Here is a 16,436-nt window from a genome sequence, read left to right as displayed (position 1 = left end):
AATTGGCACTGATTGGTCTGATTTCCAGGTCTGTTGTGATTGTTCAAATGGTCCTGATTGGACAACGGGCAGGTCTGTTGTGATTGGCCAAATGGCCCTGAATGGTCAGATGGCTCAGTCTGTTGTGATTGGTCAAAGGGCTCTGATTGTTTATTGTGATTAGTCACATGGCTATACTTTGTTCTGATTGGTCAAATGGCCCTACTTTGCTCTGATTGGTCAAATGATGACAAATGGTCAAATGACTAATGAGTCTGCTGTATTTGGTCAGATGGCCCTGATTGTTTATTGTGATTAGTCAGAGGGTTATACTTTGCTCTGATTGGACAGATGATCTTACTTTTTCTCCAATTGGTCAAATAACAAATGGTCAAATTACTAATGAGTCTGTTGGGATGGCCCTGGTCAAAATTGGTCAAATGGCCCTGATTAGTCAGATGTCCCAATCTGCTGTGGTTGGTCAATAAAACATTTAGTGTTTATCTAGATTAGTCAGGTGGCTATACTTTGTTCTGATTGGTCAGATGGCCCTACTTTGCTCTGATTGGTCAAATGACAAATTGTCAAATGAGTCTGCTGTGATTGGTCAGAGGGTCCAGTCTGCTGTGATTGGTCAGAGGGCCCAGTCTGTAATGATTGATGCAATGGCCCTGATTGGTCAGATGGCCCAGTCTGTTGTGATTGGTCAGCTGCTTAAGTATGAGTCAGAAGCCTAATGGCAGTTACCCCACATCTGAATCAGCTCTACCTGAGAACTCCTAAACACAGTGATAAGAAGAGTAGCCAATGGGGTCAGTTTTACAATAACAATTGCGAGCTCTTATCTTTTGCAAGTGCATGCAAACGTACATTTGCTTATGCATCACAGAAAACAGCATCTCCTTATTACATCTTCAGTACTGTGACATAAATAAAACACCAAGAGCATGACAATCAGAATTATTGCTAGTGTTGTTTTTACTTTAGGTTGTTATCCATTTTTTTTAAAATACAAAGCACCTCCCACACCTCAAGTCCTGTTCATGTCCATCAATTCATGGCCAATACGCTCCTCATTTGACAGTCAAATCACAGAGTCAGCACAGAGAGCGATAGGGAGAGAGGGAGAGATACACACACACACACACACACACACAGATGAGTTATTGTGAAAATACATGAGCGAGAGGCAGATGAGTTTGTCCTTCCTCTTAGATTGAACTGCACAGGATGAGTTAGAGTGTTTCTGATGTGATGCCGTGAGGGAAGCATTAGAGACTGAAAGCGTTGTCTCCACCCGTATGCTTGAATGGGATGGGAGCAGCTTTCTGCAAACTTTATGGCAAAATAACCCAGCAAGTCAAGCATCAGTCCTCAGGTAGGTCATAACAGTTACTGTATGAGAAAAAAAAAACTGTAAAGGGATTTTATAATGAAATGTAATGCACACTGGATGAGTAAGCAAGTGAGTGGGGTTATGCGTCATTATTTCTGTGAACGGTGGCTCTGATTTGAAAGCCGAATTTCTGTGGAAAGCAAGTGTGTATTGGTTCTCCATTCAATCCTTTTTATGTTATTTGGCATCAGAAATTGTGTGTTATTAGGGGGTCTGTGTTTAGATTTGAGCTTCTAAATTGTTGTTTGATTTAAAGCTTATTTAAAATGCTGAGAAAGGCAATGTGTATGCTTTTTACTAAATCCAGAAAGATGATATTAAAGCAATAACTGTTGTTTTTGTCTGTGTTCCAGGTTGTAAATACACATGTCATGCTCAGTGTCGTGAGCAGGTGGCGCTAGACTGTCATCAGAGCGGCTCAGCTCATCTGAATGGAGTTCAGCTCAGTTTTCTCGCTCAGGATCAACTGAACAACAACCAGGCCTCACACAGCGTGAGTACACAGATAAGTCCAGTGTCATCTGAAACAATCAGAAAAAAGACCTTTACTTCTTCTTTAAACTACTTACTTAAAATGAGTTGAAACAACACAATTCTTACAATTCTTAAGTTGTTTGTTACGTTTTTTACACTGTCGCCTCACAGCAAGAAGGTGCATTTCTGTGTGGAGTTTGCATGTTCTCCCTGTGTTGGCTTGGATTTCCTCCGGGTGCTCTGGTTTCCCCCACAGTCCAAACAGATTGTGTGGAACCCTGAATTTTTACAGAGAATGTTAACTGATGATGATGATGCTTATGTGTGACCACAAGGTGGAGCACAATCCCAGATGAATGCCTTAAACGTATCTCACATTATTAGTGTAAATGAGTATGAGCATTTCAATAATTCTCAGTCACTTTAGTATTGTGCATGTTATTAATCTACAGTCGTTACTCATGTGTCGAAGGTTATGCTTATGTACTCTAAATATGAAGTGGATGTGAATGTTTAAAACCTTAATGCATTCAGAATCTGTTTTCACAATTTTAACAATGATGATATTTTAAGTTAAACTGTTATTGCGATCAGCAGTGATCACATTAATCAGGAAAAGTAAAAAAAAGGCTTTAAAATAATTTTGGTTTTGATTTATTTGTCGTTCTTTTATTAAAAACATTTATTATTATTATTATTATTATTATTATTATTATTATTATTATTATTATTAATAATAATAATTGTTATTATTATTGTTATTATCATTATTTATTATTATTACTTTTAATATTGGTAGTAGTAGTAGTAGTATTTTTATTATTATAACAATTATTATTATTATTATTTTATTATTATTATTTTATTTTTATCATTATTTATTATTATTATTATTATTATTATTATTATTATTATATTTATTATAATAATTCATATTATTAATAATACTTTTATTATAATAATTATTATTGTTACTTTTATTATTATCATCATTATTTATTGCTATAATTATTATTATCCTTATTATTATTTATTAATATTTTAAATTAATATTATTATAATTATTATTTGTTATAATTATAATAATAATAATAATTATTATTATTATTATTATTACTATAACTATAACTTATTATTACTATTATTATTATTATTATTATTATTTATAATGATAATAATTATTATTATTAATACTACTATTATTATTTATTATTATAATTATATATTATTATTTATTATTATTACTATTATTTAGTATTATTATCATTATTTATTACTATTTAATATTATTATTTATTATTAATATTATTATTATTTTAATCATAATTTATTACTATTATTATTATTATTATTATTATTTATTTTATTATTGTAATAATAATAATAATAATAATAACAAATAGGAATTTTTATTAATATCATTATTTATTTTTTATTATAATTATCATACTAATTATTATTATTATTAATATAACTATTATTATTATTAGTATTATTATTATTGTTTATTATTATTATTATTATTATTATTATTATTATTATTATTATTATTACTACTACTACTACTACTACTACTACTACTACTTTTATTATTTATTATTATCATTAATATTATTATTATTTATTATTATTTTAATCATTATTTATTATTATTATAAATATTATTTTTATTTTATTATTGTAATAATAATAACAATAATAATAATAATAATAATAATTATTATTATTATTATTATTGTTATTATGATTATGATTATTATTAATATTAATATTATTATTAATAATATTATTTTCCTATTATTATTATTATTATTAATTTAATAATTATTTATTATTATTATAATTATAAATATTTCTTTAATAATAATAATAATAAATAATATAATAATAATAATAATTATTATTATTTAATCATGTTCATGCAACTTTTTGGGATTAAAACAGGCCTTGATGTGTTATTATTGGTAATTCTTGCATGTCACATTTAGTGGGGTGGAGAAAGTACACAAACCAGGTGCTCGAGAAAAAAATATTACAGTCCTTAATTAATCCTTAATTAATTACTGCAGTAAAAGTATTTTGTCCTTCTTTTCAATATTACTTGAGTCTTTTTAATAATCTTATTTAGTTTTGAAACTGCTTCTGTATTCATGACTGCACTGTTACAACGTCTTAGACAGAAACAGAGGTGTAAATATGATCCAAATGAAAAGCAACAGACAGATGTAGGAAAGAGAGGATTTCCTGACAGGAAGCACTCACAGGATGCAGGCAGATATATCTGACAAACACACACACTCACACACACATTATCCAAGATACAAACACTCACACACAACCACAATCATAACTGATAAGCAATACTGTGGTCTTTCTAGTACTTTCCTTGACTTATGTCTGAGTTAAACTGTGTCTCAAACAAGAACAAATGATGGGCGGGGCTTGATATGCTTTGCTGGGAATTGATTGGATGGAAGTGGTTTGCTATTGGTGGATCTCATGTGAGTGCAGGTCGACAGATTCACAGTACAGACGAGCTCTTTCTGCATTATTTTTACATTATATTAAGGTTATAAGCATTTGTAAATACATTAACTAATAGATTGGTGCTGGTTTTGTTTGTAATAGTGTAGTGCAGTGCATTGGCAGATATGAGCTGAATGCTGGGAACTCTTTTGCTTTAACTCCACCACACTGACCACACACCCATGTGACTCCTGCTAACAAAGAGACTGGGACACAATCTGGTCAAGATCATTATATGTTTAGCAATGTTTTTTTTTTTTTATGTAAGCCTACGATTACTGTCAGTGGAGAAGCACAGATATTGAAGTGCACAGTTCTCATCTGCTCTACTGTATGGAGTCCAGGCGATCATGTGAAGAGATTGGCTGATTCACTTATTGACTGATTTGATTTAGCTTGCGTCACGTTTGATTAAAGTTCATGGCTGCATGATATTGCTGCACTCATAGCTAGAAGGTCGCTGGTTTGATTCCAGGCTGGGTCAGCTGGCATTTATGTGTGGAGTTTGCATGTTCTCCCTGTGTTTGTGTGGGTTGCCTCCACAGTCCAAAGACATGCACTAAAGGTGAATTGGATGGGCTAAACTGGCCGTAGTGTATGAGTGTGTGTGAATGAGTGTGTGTGTGGATGTTTCCCAGTACTGGGTTGCAGCTGGAAGGGCATCCGCTGTGTAAAACATATGCTGGATTAGTTGGCGGTTTATTCCGCTGTGGCAACCCATGAAAATGAATGAATGAATGAATGTTCACATGGATGTTTTAGCTGTTTAGCTGTGCAATGGTAGAAAATAACCACTGTTATTGTAATTAGCTAGTCACCGTCTAATAATCAGTTCATTTAGACTAATTAAAGAGGAGGAAAATTCCCTTTTACGGACTTTGAATTGACTCTTGATTCTTGACTCCTTTGAATCAAGGAATCAGTTCATTTTAGAATCGACTCCCAGCCATTTGCAGCATGTTAAATCTGGTTATTTTGAACAATGAATGAACAACGTTACGTGAGAGGTGCTTACTGGATGCCTGACCTAGCTGTCTGAACGAAGATCTGAAGATTAGCTCTTAAGTTCTCAGACCTGAGGGAAGAGAAAACCTACCTGAGGATAAGAGGGCTTGACTTCTTTAAAGTCGAGTGAATTATGGCTCTTCAATGAGATCAAGGGGCCTGACCCACATTAGAGGGTATTTAAAGGTTACTTTAGGAGTGACATCATGTGACAGGGAACTGAATTGTCACTGCATTCCAGTTCAGTTGCATTAATGGATGGTATTTCAATGCAAACTAAGCCTATGCTGTGCTTTACGAATAGATCAAATGATTCAAAAACAGATTAATTTAGCAACACCGAGATGCACACGCTGTAAAAAAATTCTTGTTTTCAGACAATGGAGTTTTGTGTTAGGACAACATAAAGGAATTAATTTAGCTCATTAGTTTTTGCAAATTGACATGGGTAAAATAAAATAAATAAATAAAAAAACTCAAGAATTGTGTGGTTTCGGCTCATTTTAAATAAGTAGTAGGAAACAGCATAGTTTGAGTGCTGAAGATGTTCTTTAAAAAAACAATATTGTGTCTAATATGTACTACAACTCACTAAATACACAAGTCGCCACTCTTGCTTGTGTGATATTGCTTAAAATTGTTGTTTTGCATATCAAATAGCAAATTATACACTAAATACTTATCTGTAGATCAAACAGTTGGTCCGTCAGTCAGGCGACATCGGCACCTGGTGGATTCACGCTAGAACAGCAGGCACGAATGGCACTTGCAGGAGAAATTTGGGATCTGAAAAGCATACCCAGTGGCCTCTGGTGGATTTGCGAAAACAAAAACTGCAAAAAACGTACCTCCTGGGACATATTTCGTGCTCTCCAGAAATGAATGCAGGGGTACATATCAATAATGAGCCTGGGTTGATTTAGTGTTTAAATGATTGTTTTGCATGTCCACCGGCAATTGATATGCTAAATAGTGATCTAGTATTTGTTTTCTACGCTTAAATTTTCTAATTAGGTCATACAATATAATAATGAGAATTTGAGAATCGAAAAAAGAATCACATCAATAGTGAGGAATCGATTCTTGGAACTGATTCTATTCCAGAACCAGGATTCAGAATCCGAACAGCTCAAGTTGTTTTGTAATCTCAATTCATGTATAATAATAATAATAATAATAATAATAATAATAATAATAATAATAATAATAATAATAATAGTAATAATAATAATAATAATAATAGTAATAATAATAATAATTATACTACTACTACTAATAATAATAATAATAATAACAATTATTGTAATAATAATAATAATTAAAGTAATAGTAATAATAATATTAATAATAATAGTAACAATAATAATAATAATAATAATTATTATTATTATTATTATTATTATTATTATTATTATAGTAATAATAATAATAAAAATTATTATTATTATTATTATTATTATTATTATTATTATAGTAATAATAATAATAATAATAACAATAATAATAATAATTATTATTATTATTATTATTATTATTATTATTATTATTATTATTATAGTAATAATAATAACAATAATAATAATTATTATTACTACTATTATTATTATTATTATTATTATTGTTATAATAATAATAATAATAATAATAATAATAATAATAATACATTTTATTTGTAATGCGCTTTTCTTAAACTCAAAGTGCTACAAGGCAAAATACTAGCAACACAAGCACAACAATACAAGATGCAATAAAACAAGAAAAAAATAAGAACCATAAGATAGAATAAAAAGTTAACGAAATGATCATCCTAACTTTAAAGCAATGCTAAAAAGGTGAGTCTTAAGAAGTTTCTTAAAACAGTTCAGAGAGGCAGCATTCCTAATGCTGATGAGTAGCGCATTCCACAGCTTAGGCGCACTGTATGAGAAAGCCCTCCCACCCATGGTCTTGAGTTTACATCGTGGCTGATACAAGGTAAGTCCCGATCTAGAACGAAGACTGCAAGCTGGGGTGGCGAGGGTCACCAGGTCGCAGATGTAACTGGGTGCTAACCCATGAACTGCTGTGAAAGTTAAAATCAAGGTCTTAAAATCAATCTGTGAATTTATAGTAAGCCAGTGTAATTGTTGTAGCACAGGAGTAATATGGTGGCGTGATGGTGTGTGTCAGAACCCGTGCAGCGGAATTTTGTACAGTTTGGTAGTCTTCTGAGAGAACTTGTAGGTAAACCCCCAATAAGTGAATTACAAAAAAATGTTATGGATACTAAATGAAACAGCATATAACTGTATTTGTTCTCAAGGCCCTGAAAGAGTGTTTTTAATTAAACTAGCCGACTCTAACTCTGTTTGTAAGTGAAACCATGGAGGTCCTAAAACCGAAGTGTGTTTGACAGAACACTAGCCAGTGGTTGCTGTGGCTACCTCTATATCAAACAGAATTAAATGAGCTTTTTCCATGGAAAAGCGTGTTCAGTTTCTCTCTGCATGTGAATGAGCATTTACTAATTGCTCCCAGGCATCTCCACATTCAGAAGGACTGGATTAACACACTGGTCCAGCTGGATCTGGAAGTGGAAAGCTCAGCAACAGGTCAGATTGCACTTTATGTGTGTCTGCAAACCTGCAGGGCTGATAGCAATCCTGTTTCTAAAAACTAGGACTGGATTGTTATGAAGCTAAAATACGGATGAGCTACAATTGTAGGATTACTTTCAGTTAAATTGCACTGTAAAAATGTATTGCTGGCTAATTTAATAATGTAAAAAATGATTTAAATTGACAGCAAATTTAGCTAAACCTTGTATAGCCTAACAAAAAAGTTAAATAAGTAGGATTAATAGTTGATAAAAGTTGTCATAACTTATTGATCTGAGAGATTTTTTGCAGGGTACTTGGTTTGGTGTAATATTATTAATAATAATAATAATAATAATAATAATAATAATAATAACAATAATAATAATAATAATAATAAATAAAAATAAAAATAAAAATAAAAATATAATACTTATTCTACTTATAATAAAAATAGGATTATTCCAGAATTAACATTATTATAATTAGATATTAATATATAAATAATATATGATGACTTCAGATGCAAAAACCTCTAAGTGCGTCTGGAAGTTTCTTCTACAATGAGCATTTTTCTCAGCCTCTAATGTTTATGTTCAGTTAATTTATGATGAAAGTAACCTATTCTTTGCCATAAAAATGAAATTACTGAGTCAAGATATGGGAGCCTGAGAAAATACTGATTTTATTAGAAATTTTTTTAGATGGCATTTAGAGGTTTTTGCATCTAAACTCAGAATATTATTGTTAATAAATGTAAAACTTGGTTAGCATTAGAAAACATGGTTAGAAAAATAATAATAAATTATAATTTGTATTTGTAAATGCACTAATATATTATGTTATATTATATATATATATATATATATATATATATATATATATATATATATATATATATATATATATATATATATATATATATATATATGTTCATATATTAGTGCATTTAATATTTACAAAAACATTTTATTATTATTTTTCCAACCATGCTTTCTAATGCTAACCAGTTTTTTAATTTATTACCAGCAGAATTGTGAATGTTTTTTAAATATGAAATATATATCATTTTCATAGTAATGTTAATTCTGAAATACTAATACATTTTTTTATTTTATGTTTATTTATATTTTACGTATTATTATTATCTTTAAGCTGCCATCACCAAAAAAAAAAGGCTAAACCTAGTCAAACAGTCATAACTTTTCCTTTTTTCCCTTAGCTATTAAAGTACAGTGGAGAGGAGTATTCGATACGTAATGTCATGACAGCTTAAAGTCGACTCTCATATGGAGAATGAAGTTGCTCAGGTGTGAGTTTCTCACAGACTTCAACAGAGTGTAAAAATCTTGATGGTGCTGTGGGTCTCGTCTATCAAATCTGATCTTTATTTTGTATTTTCTATTGAATTCAGATCAGGTGATTGGCTGGGCCATTCTACAGCTTGATTTTCTTTCTCTGAAAGCATTTAAGAGTTTCCTTGGCTGTGTTATGGAAAATTGTCCTGCTGAAATGGTTTCATCTTCATCCTCCTGCTAACGTAGATGTTTGACTGAAGCAGCTGATGTTAGTTTACACTGAGGAAGGGCAGAGGGCTGCTGACGAACTACTGAGAGATTTCAGGCACTGTCTGGGCTTTCACTGCCTTTCTACACCTCCCTTTCTTCATGTGTTCAATACATTTACATTTTATTATGCATAACTTCATTTGTAAACTATTTAGATTTGTTTTCTTTTCATAGATGAATTTCCTTGGTTGTTATCAACATCTGGTGACAATTTCAAGTCAACAACGCCCTTAGAAATATGTTTATGTGTTGAAATATGTTTAAATATGTTGAATGCTTATTTCCCGCACTGTATTTACATTTTAAATTTTCTAAGATCAATTACTGTAAAAGAGCATGTGAGTTACTTGCAGTATTTTAACCAGGGAAATAATAAGCTTAAAAATAAAACAAACCACACATAGAAAGTACTATGTTATGTATTTAGGTCAGTCCATCAGGCCTTATCTCCATCCCTCCTCTCGCTTTTCTTTCAATCATGAACTCATTGTAGGTTCAGCCTATAGAGTTTGACTGGAGCTGTTGTTTATAGAGGTCAACAACAATCTTAGCTCAATGTTTATCCTTAGATTAACTGATATAAAGTACAGTAGGGGCTTTGCTCGAGGTTTAGACTGCAGACTTCAGCGCGATAGCATGCCTGTATGAAATGTAGACACCAGAGTGACACACAAAGACTCTTTAAAGACTTTTCTGAAACCACCGCAAGACAAGACCCGACCTGTGCTGGGGTTTACTGTGGCTGTCCTTTGTGTGGATTCTGGTCCCGACTGACCTCGTATTTAGTCTTCCTTTGCTTTACTGTCTGCATATGTGAGGTTTGGCCGGGGTAAAGTCTGTGATTTCCATCTAGGGATAGTAAACGTTGATTGTTTGTGTGGAAAAGCGCAGATCTCGGCTCACGTTTAGACTGAGAGGAGCTGAGGTCACTGTCTGTTTGGGCTTTTTCACTCTGGATGTCGTCTTTTTTTTCACCGTTCATATATTAAGAATAGGCATGGGACATTAGAGATAAAATAAATCTGTTATTAGAGATAAGTTATTAAAACTATTTTGTTTAGAAATGTGTTGAAAAAAAAATCCATTAAACAGAAATTGGGGAAAAAAATAAACAGGGGGGCTAATAATTCTGACTTCAATATGGAACAAAATCAATGCCAAAGTATTGAAATAAAAAGCTTGTTGAATAGCAAAAGCTAAAAAAAATAATACATTAAATTAACAACTGCTTGCATTTTAATGACTTGAATTGACTTGAAATTGGGTTTGTATTTTTAGGTCCTGAAATTTAACACAGCTGTTTATTTAAGCTGTAAATATTTCAACTAAAAATATTTCAAACACATTTTCATCCTTAAAAATTCAATAATTCATATTCAATTTTTCGATTTCACCTAAAAAATATTCAAAATCAGTGAAAAATACTAAGCATAATATTCAAAAGGTAATTTTCATAAGGTAGTTTAATTTTATTTCAGTTCAAAAATTCGCTTCCATAAATTCAGTGGATCAAATTCGGTTCTTAAAATTTGACAATACGTCCGGGAACTGCAAGAAAAGCAATAGATTGCAAATTGACAATCTCCAGCTGCTTTTTCACTAGCAGGTGGACCAATTTAGGATTTTTAAACCCGTAAACAAGTGAGGAAAAAACCTTATAACAGCACAAAAGTAGCATTTACTATTGTCAATGTCAAATATTACCAGCCGAATTTGATCCACTGAATTTATGGAAGCAAATTTTTGCACTGAAATAAAATGAATTGAAAATTGTCTTTTGAATATCATACATGAACTCTGGAAATTGAATATGAATTATGGAATGTTTAAGTATGTAATCATGTTTGAAATATTTTTAGCTGAAATATTCACAGCTTAAATAAACAGCTGTGTTTAATATCAGGCCCTAAAAATATATACCCTGGCAATCAAGTCGTTAAAATACAAGCAGTTGTTAATTAAATGTACTATTTTATTCAGCTTGTGCTATTTGATAAGCTTTTTATTTCAATACATTTGGTATTAATTTTGTTCCATACTTCAACTGTATATATTGGATAGCAAAGTCAGAAAAAGCCTAAACAAACAGCCCCCCTCTTCAGAAAGTGATTCAAGAAAGTGGGAATAACTCACATTTAAACACCAAGTGTGAATAAGAGTTGTCTTCTTGTGTTACAATGCATCCTAATAACCATAAACAAACCCTAAAAGTCATTCTAATGTAAGATAAACGCACTTAAAAGTGCAAATGAATCTAAAACTCAATTAATTACAGGCCTCTCAGTCAGCAAAGTTACCTCAATTCAATGCTCTTTTAAAGTCTAATTAAAGAGCAAGCTCTAAACATGCAGCAATTTGTCATTACAGGTTTAGCCTTATAATTTAGGACAATTAGAGGCCTGAAATGTTTTTACGCTCCAACCTTTAAAACCACACCCAGCCGGACGGGACGAGGCGAGAGCAGTAAGGTGTGCTCTTCCTGAGGTCATATTGTATGCTCTCGCCACTAAAAAATGCATGAGAAATAGTTGATTTATGACACATTCCACACACACACACACACACACACACACACACACGTAAACGCCACCTCATGAAAAGTGCATGTGTATGTTGAGAATGAGTGACTGCGTTTCAGCAAAGGAATGTGGGTAATGTATAATGAAGGCTGAAGCCCACAGGCGGGAAAAGCTACAGGTTGCAGTCACAGGTCATTTCTGCTGGACTCTCATTGTTCTGGCTTGGGAACGAATTTCCTTGTGAAGTAGGACATTTCTTTCTCATGCTCCTTGGCAACAGTGAATTATAGAGGGGACTTACACTTTCCTTTATTATGCATTTATTATCTGCATATGCACAAATATTCTATTGTATAGCAATCAATAGAAAATATTAATTCAAATATAATCAATAAAGAAAATGTAAATGAAAACAAAAACAAATAAATAAATAAATAAATAAATAAATAAATAAATAAATAAATAAGTAAATAAATAAATAAATAAATAAGTAAATAAGTAAATAAATAAATAAATAAGTAAGTAAATAAATAAATAAATAAATAAATAGAGCAGTGTTTTATCCTTCAGAATAGTTGAAGGATAATCAGGCTCTGAACAGCTCTGGATAAGCTGTTATATGTTTTAGAAGAAAAAAAGCTCGTGTGAAGTACAAAAGAACAACAGTAAGTGTGAAGCAACGAAAATGAACAAATAGCATCTTGCTAAACTAGTCACCAATTCACCAAAACCATAAAATAGTTGTTTAATCTGACAGTCTGCTGAGTTTGACCTACCACTGATGCCTTTGGTTTGCAGGATTTTGGCCAGCCCTTTTCTGACAGGGTATTTTTAGGTCTTCTCCATGTTTAAATTAAGCGCTGTCCTTCCACAAACGTCTCGAAAGCTGCAGTTTGCGAGGCGTGGTTAGCCCTGTCCTTGATCTACTGCAGATGTTGCTTGGGTTTCACTCTTTGGACGTTTTTCTCTTGACTGGGTGGGCTGTTATCATATGTGACGCACTGTAAAATACAAAATATACATGCATAAAGTGGAAAATTGTTTGGAAACATAATAAGCCCAAAACCTCAAAGCAGCTGTTAACACAGTAAAAACTGAAGTCTGTGCACTTTCGGATTGGAGCTCTTAGAAGTTGATATTAAAACTGTTTGGCGGTGGTTGCAGTAATGAATTTCGCCTGACTGATAATGCAAGCCAAAGCTTGGGGCTGTCACGGGTTGAGTGGAAAATTTGCTTAGGATATGATAAATGTTAATCCCCGAATATATAACAGAATAATATTTAGCTTTAAAAAAAAAAAACTTTACCCTTTACTCATCCTCAACTCGGTCCAAACCTGTTTCTTTTCTTCTGTTGAATACAAAGCAAGATAGTGAAGAATGCAATAAAAAAACAGCTATTGATTTACATAGTATTTTTTTAGTTGCTACTATGGATGTCAATGGCTGTTCTAGCCAGCGTTCTTCACTATATCTTGCTTTGTGTTCAACAGAAGAAAGAAACATTTACATTTAGTCATTTAGCAGACGCTTTTATCCAAAGCGACTTACAAATGAGGACAAGGAAGCAACTTACACAACTATAGTAGCAACAATGAATAAGCGCTGTAGGCAAGTTTCAAGTATGTAAAGTGTAAGAAGCAAAACATTAGTAATTTATTAACTTTTTTGTAATACAGTTAGCGGTGAAGCCAGAGAGGCAATTGCAGATTAGTAAGGAAAGTGGAGACTAAATAGTTGAGTTTTTAGTTGTTTCTTGAAGACAGCGAGTGACTCTGTCGTTCTAATGCAGTTAGGGAGTTCATTCCACCAACTGGGCAGATTGAATGCGAGAGTTCGGGAAAGTGATTTCTTCCCTCTTTGGGATGGAACAACGAGGCAACGTTCATTCACTGAATGCAAGTTTCTGGAGGGCACATACATCTGCAGAAGTGAGAGCAGATAAGAAGGAGCAAATCCAGAAGCCGCTTTGTAAGCAAACATCAGAGCTTTGAATTTGATGCGAGCAGCAACTGGCAGCCAGTGCAAACGAATGAGCAGCGGAGTGACATGTACTCTTTCAGGTTCATTAAATACCATCCGTGCTGCTGCGTTCTGAAGCAGCTGAAGAGGTTTGATAGAGTTAGCTGGAAGCCCGGCTAGTAGAGAGTTGCAATAGTCCAGTCTGGAGAGAACAGAAGCTTGAACAAGGAGTTGAGCTGCATGTTCAGATAGGAAGGGTCGGACTTTTCTGATGTTGTAGAGTGCGAATCTGCAAGAAACTCAAATAAAAGTTTGAAACCACTTGAATGTGAGTACATAAATGATCATTATTGGGTGAACTAACCCTTACACAGGCCCGTAGCCAGCCTGGTGAAAGGGGTGGTTCTTTTTTTCTCAAAATGTGAACTTTTCTGCAGTAATTCACCTCATTTTCTATTTAATTACGATGTTTAAATAACCCAATAAGTGGCATTTTTAAGCACTATTTGGATTAGCTTGTTGTATCCTCCATTTTTGATGTGCCAAAAATATTTCCTAAAGATTTATAATAAACAAATATAAAAAAGAGCTTCACGATTTTCCTCCTGGCCTCTCTTGAAAATTCATCTAACTACAACAGCCTAATTAAACAGCAAAAGTCAGTCTAAGGCCCTCGAAAAATGTGGGAAAAATGTTAAAAGGCCTTTACGGACATGGCTATTTCTTAAAACTGCGCCTACACATTTTGATAACACTTGATTTCATCAGGGTAACCTGATGTAGCCGCAGTTTTAAGGAACAGCGATGTCAATAAAGGCTTTTTATTATTTTTTCCTCGTTTTTTGAGTGCCCTGGACTGATTTTGATGATTATTCTGATGAATTCCTCACACATTATTTAAGCTACCTCTGAAAACTTTTTGTTTGATTTTAGATTTTTATACACAGCCTAATTAGTATTAAAGTTACCATTAATAGGCTGCTTTTGGTGCTTCGGACCTTCTTATTGGTCATTTGTTTCTCTTAAGAATAAGGTTCAGGATTTTAAATAAAGGTAAGACTACTTGTAAAATGTTTTTGATTTTTTTTAACAATAGTCGATCAATAGTGAAAGTTGACTTCACTTATGTCATATTGTGCATATTCTTAAAACCATTGATGGGTTATTTCCAAAATGTATGATGACATGGCAGTTAAAATAGGTCAAATGAGTGGCAAAATTTGTGGGGGGTTGTTACCCCCACGCAGCTACAGGCCTGTTACAGTACAACTTACACTTTCTAATTCTCCAGATTTCTACAGCAAAACAGGACCCAGCGTCTTTGGATAAATTACAAAGAGTGGCTAACCCCAAAAATGATGGGTTTGCTTATGGAGTAGATCCAAAACCAGACTTTAAGTCTGAATAAAGTCATGCAAAATGAGGCTTGTAATTTGGCAATGGTTGGCTTGCAGCTGGAGGTTGGTTCTTCATGACCGAATAATCAGATAACTTGACCTGAAATGTGAGAAGATGTAAAAGTAGTGCCAACTCATTTCCGCTGTGCAGCCATGGCCACAGGTCCTTGTCCAAACAATGTTAATTAACATTCAGAGCTTTTAATAAGGTGTTGCTTTCATGCCTGAAGCAATTGAACACACACGCACATTATTTTTGGTGGAGGACTTTTCATAGGCTTACAAATGTATTTTATACTGTAAAACCCACTTACCCTTAAACCTAACCATACCAGGAAACCTTTGCCAAATTTTTAATCTGAAAACACCCCGTTAAGTATGTTTTTTAACAGTTTTAAATTACAAGGGCACAAGGTAAATCCAAAATTGTCCTCGTAAACCACAAAAAAACAATACACACACACACACGTCTTCTCTCACAGAAGTCTGTCATCAAACTGTCTTCCACTTTTACAGTAGGTCCACACGTTTGCATTGGTCCACAGCTACACCCTTTGGGCGTACTGCCTTGTATTAAATGCCCCAAACCTATATTTTTAGCTCAGATGGGAAGGCCAGCACCAACTCAAGTAGTCCATGCTATGTTTCATAAAAGGAAAATTAGAAAGCTTGCGTCTGTATGCTGCATACTTATAGAGGTACGTGAACTTACATTGTATGATTTACATTTATATAATTTGATGTTTGGACAGAAACAATATACTACTGAAGCAGATGAATGATGGAGTGTAACTCGAAGTTGTAAAATGTCTTAAAATGCTGTATTAATGCATTAAGCAGCTGCTGTATTTCTTTGCCAACAGTTAAATGAACTAAACTACTCGTTAGAAGAGTTTTTTTATCTTAGTTATCAACATTAAGTCATTAATTGAGCAAGTGAGACGCTTTCGATTCTCGACGCCATTTTTTAAATTTGGATTATGTATTAATGCGCTGCACGGTTTAGTGTACGTTGCTTGGCAACAGTGTGTACAG

General features: G+C 32.9%; 1 protein-coding gene and 1 long non-coding RNA gene across 4 annotated transcripts in view; one reads left to right on the top strand and one right to left on the bottom strand.

Moving 5' to 3' along the window:
• Positions 1-16,436, top strand: part of rassf3 (Ras association domain family member 3) — a 65,260-nt gene that overhangs the window by 15,850 nt on the left and 32,974 nt on the right. For 2 of the 3 annotated variants that reach the window (NM_001442248.1, NM_001442249.1), the window contains exon 2: positions 1,729-1,868. In NM_001442248.1, coding sequence (NP_001429177.1) covers positions 1,729-1,868 — 140 coding nt within the window. Of the gene's footprint in view, positions 1-1,144; positions 1,358-1,728; positions 1,869-16,436 lie in introns of those variants that run through there. The other variant, NM_001442250.1, reaches the window with a different exon arrangement.
• LOC141381580 (uncharacterized) lies at positions 1,974-16,400 on the bottom strand. Its single transcript, XR_015482481.1, has 3 exons — positions 14,119-16,400; positions 12,820-13,044; positions 1,974-2,127 (listed from the first exon to the last, which is right to left on the bottom strand). It is a non-coding gene; the product is annotated as an uncharacterized LOC141381580 (long non-coding RNA).

This window comes from Danio rerio, chromosome 4, assembly GCF_052040795.2.
Source record: "Danio rerio strain M-AB ecotype USA chromosome 4, GRCz13ab, whole genome shotgun sequence".
Taxonomy (NCBI): Eukaryota; Metazoa; Chordata; class Actinopteri; order Cypriniformes; family Danionidae; genus Danio; species Danio rerio.
Note: the sequence above shows the minus strand (reverse complement) of the source record. Positions and strands in the feature narration are given on the sequence as shown.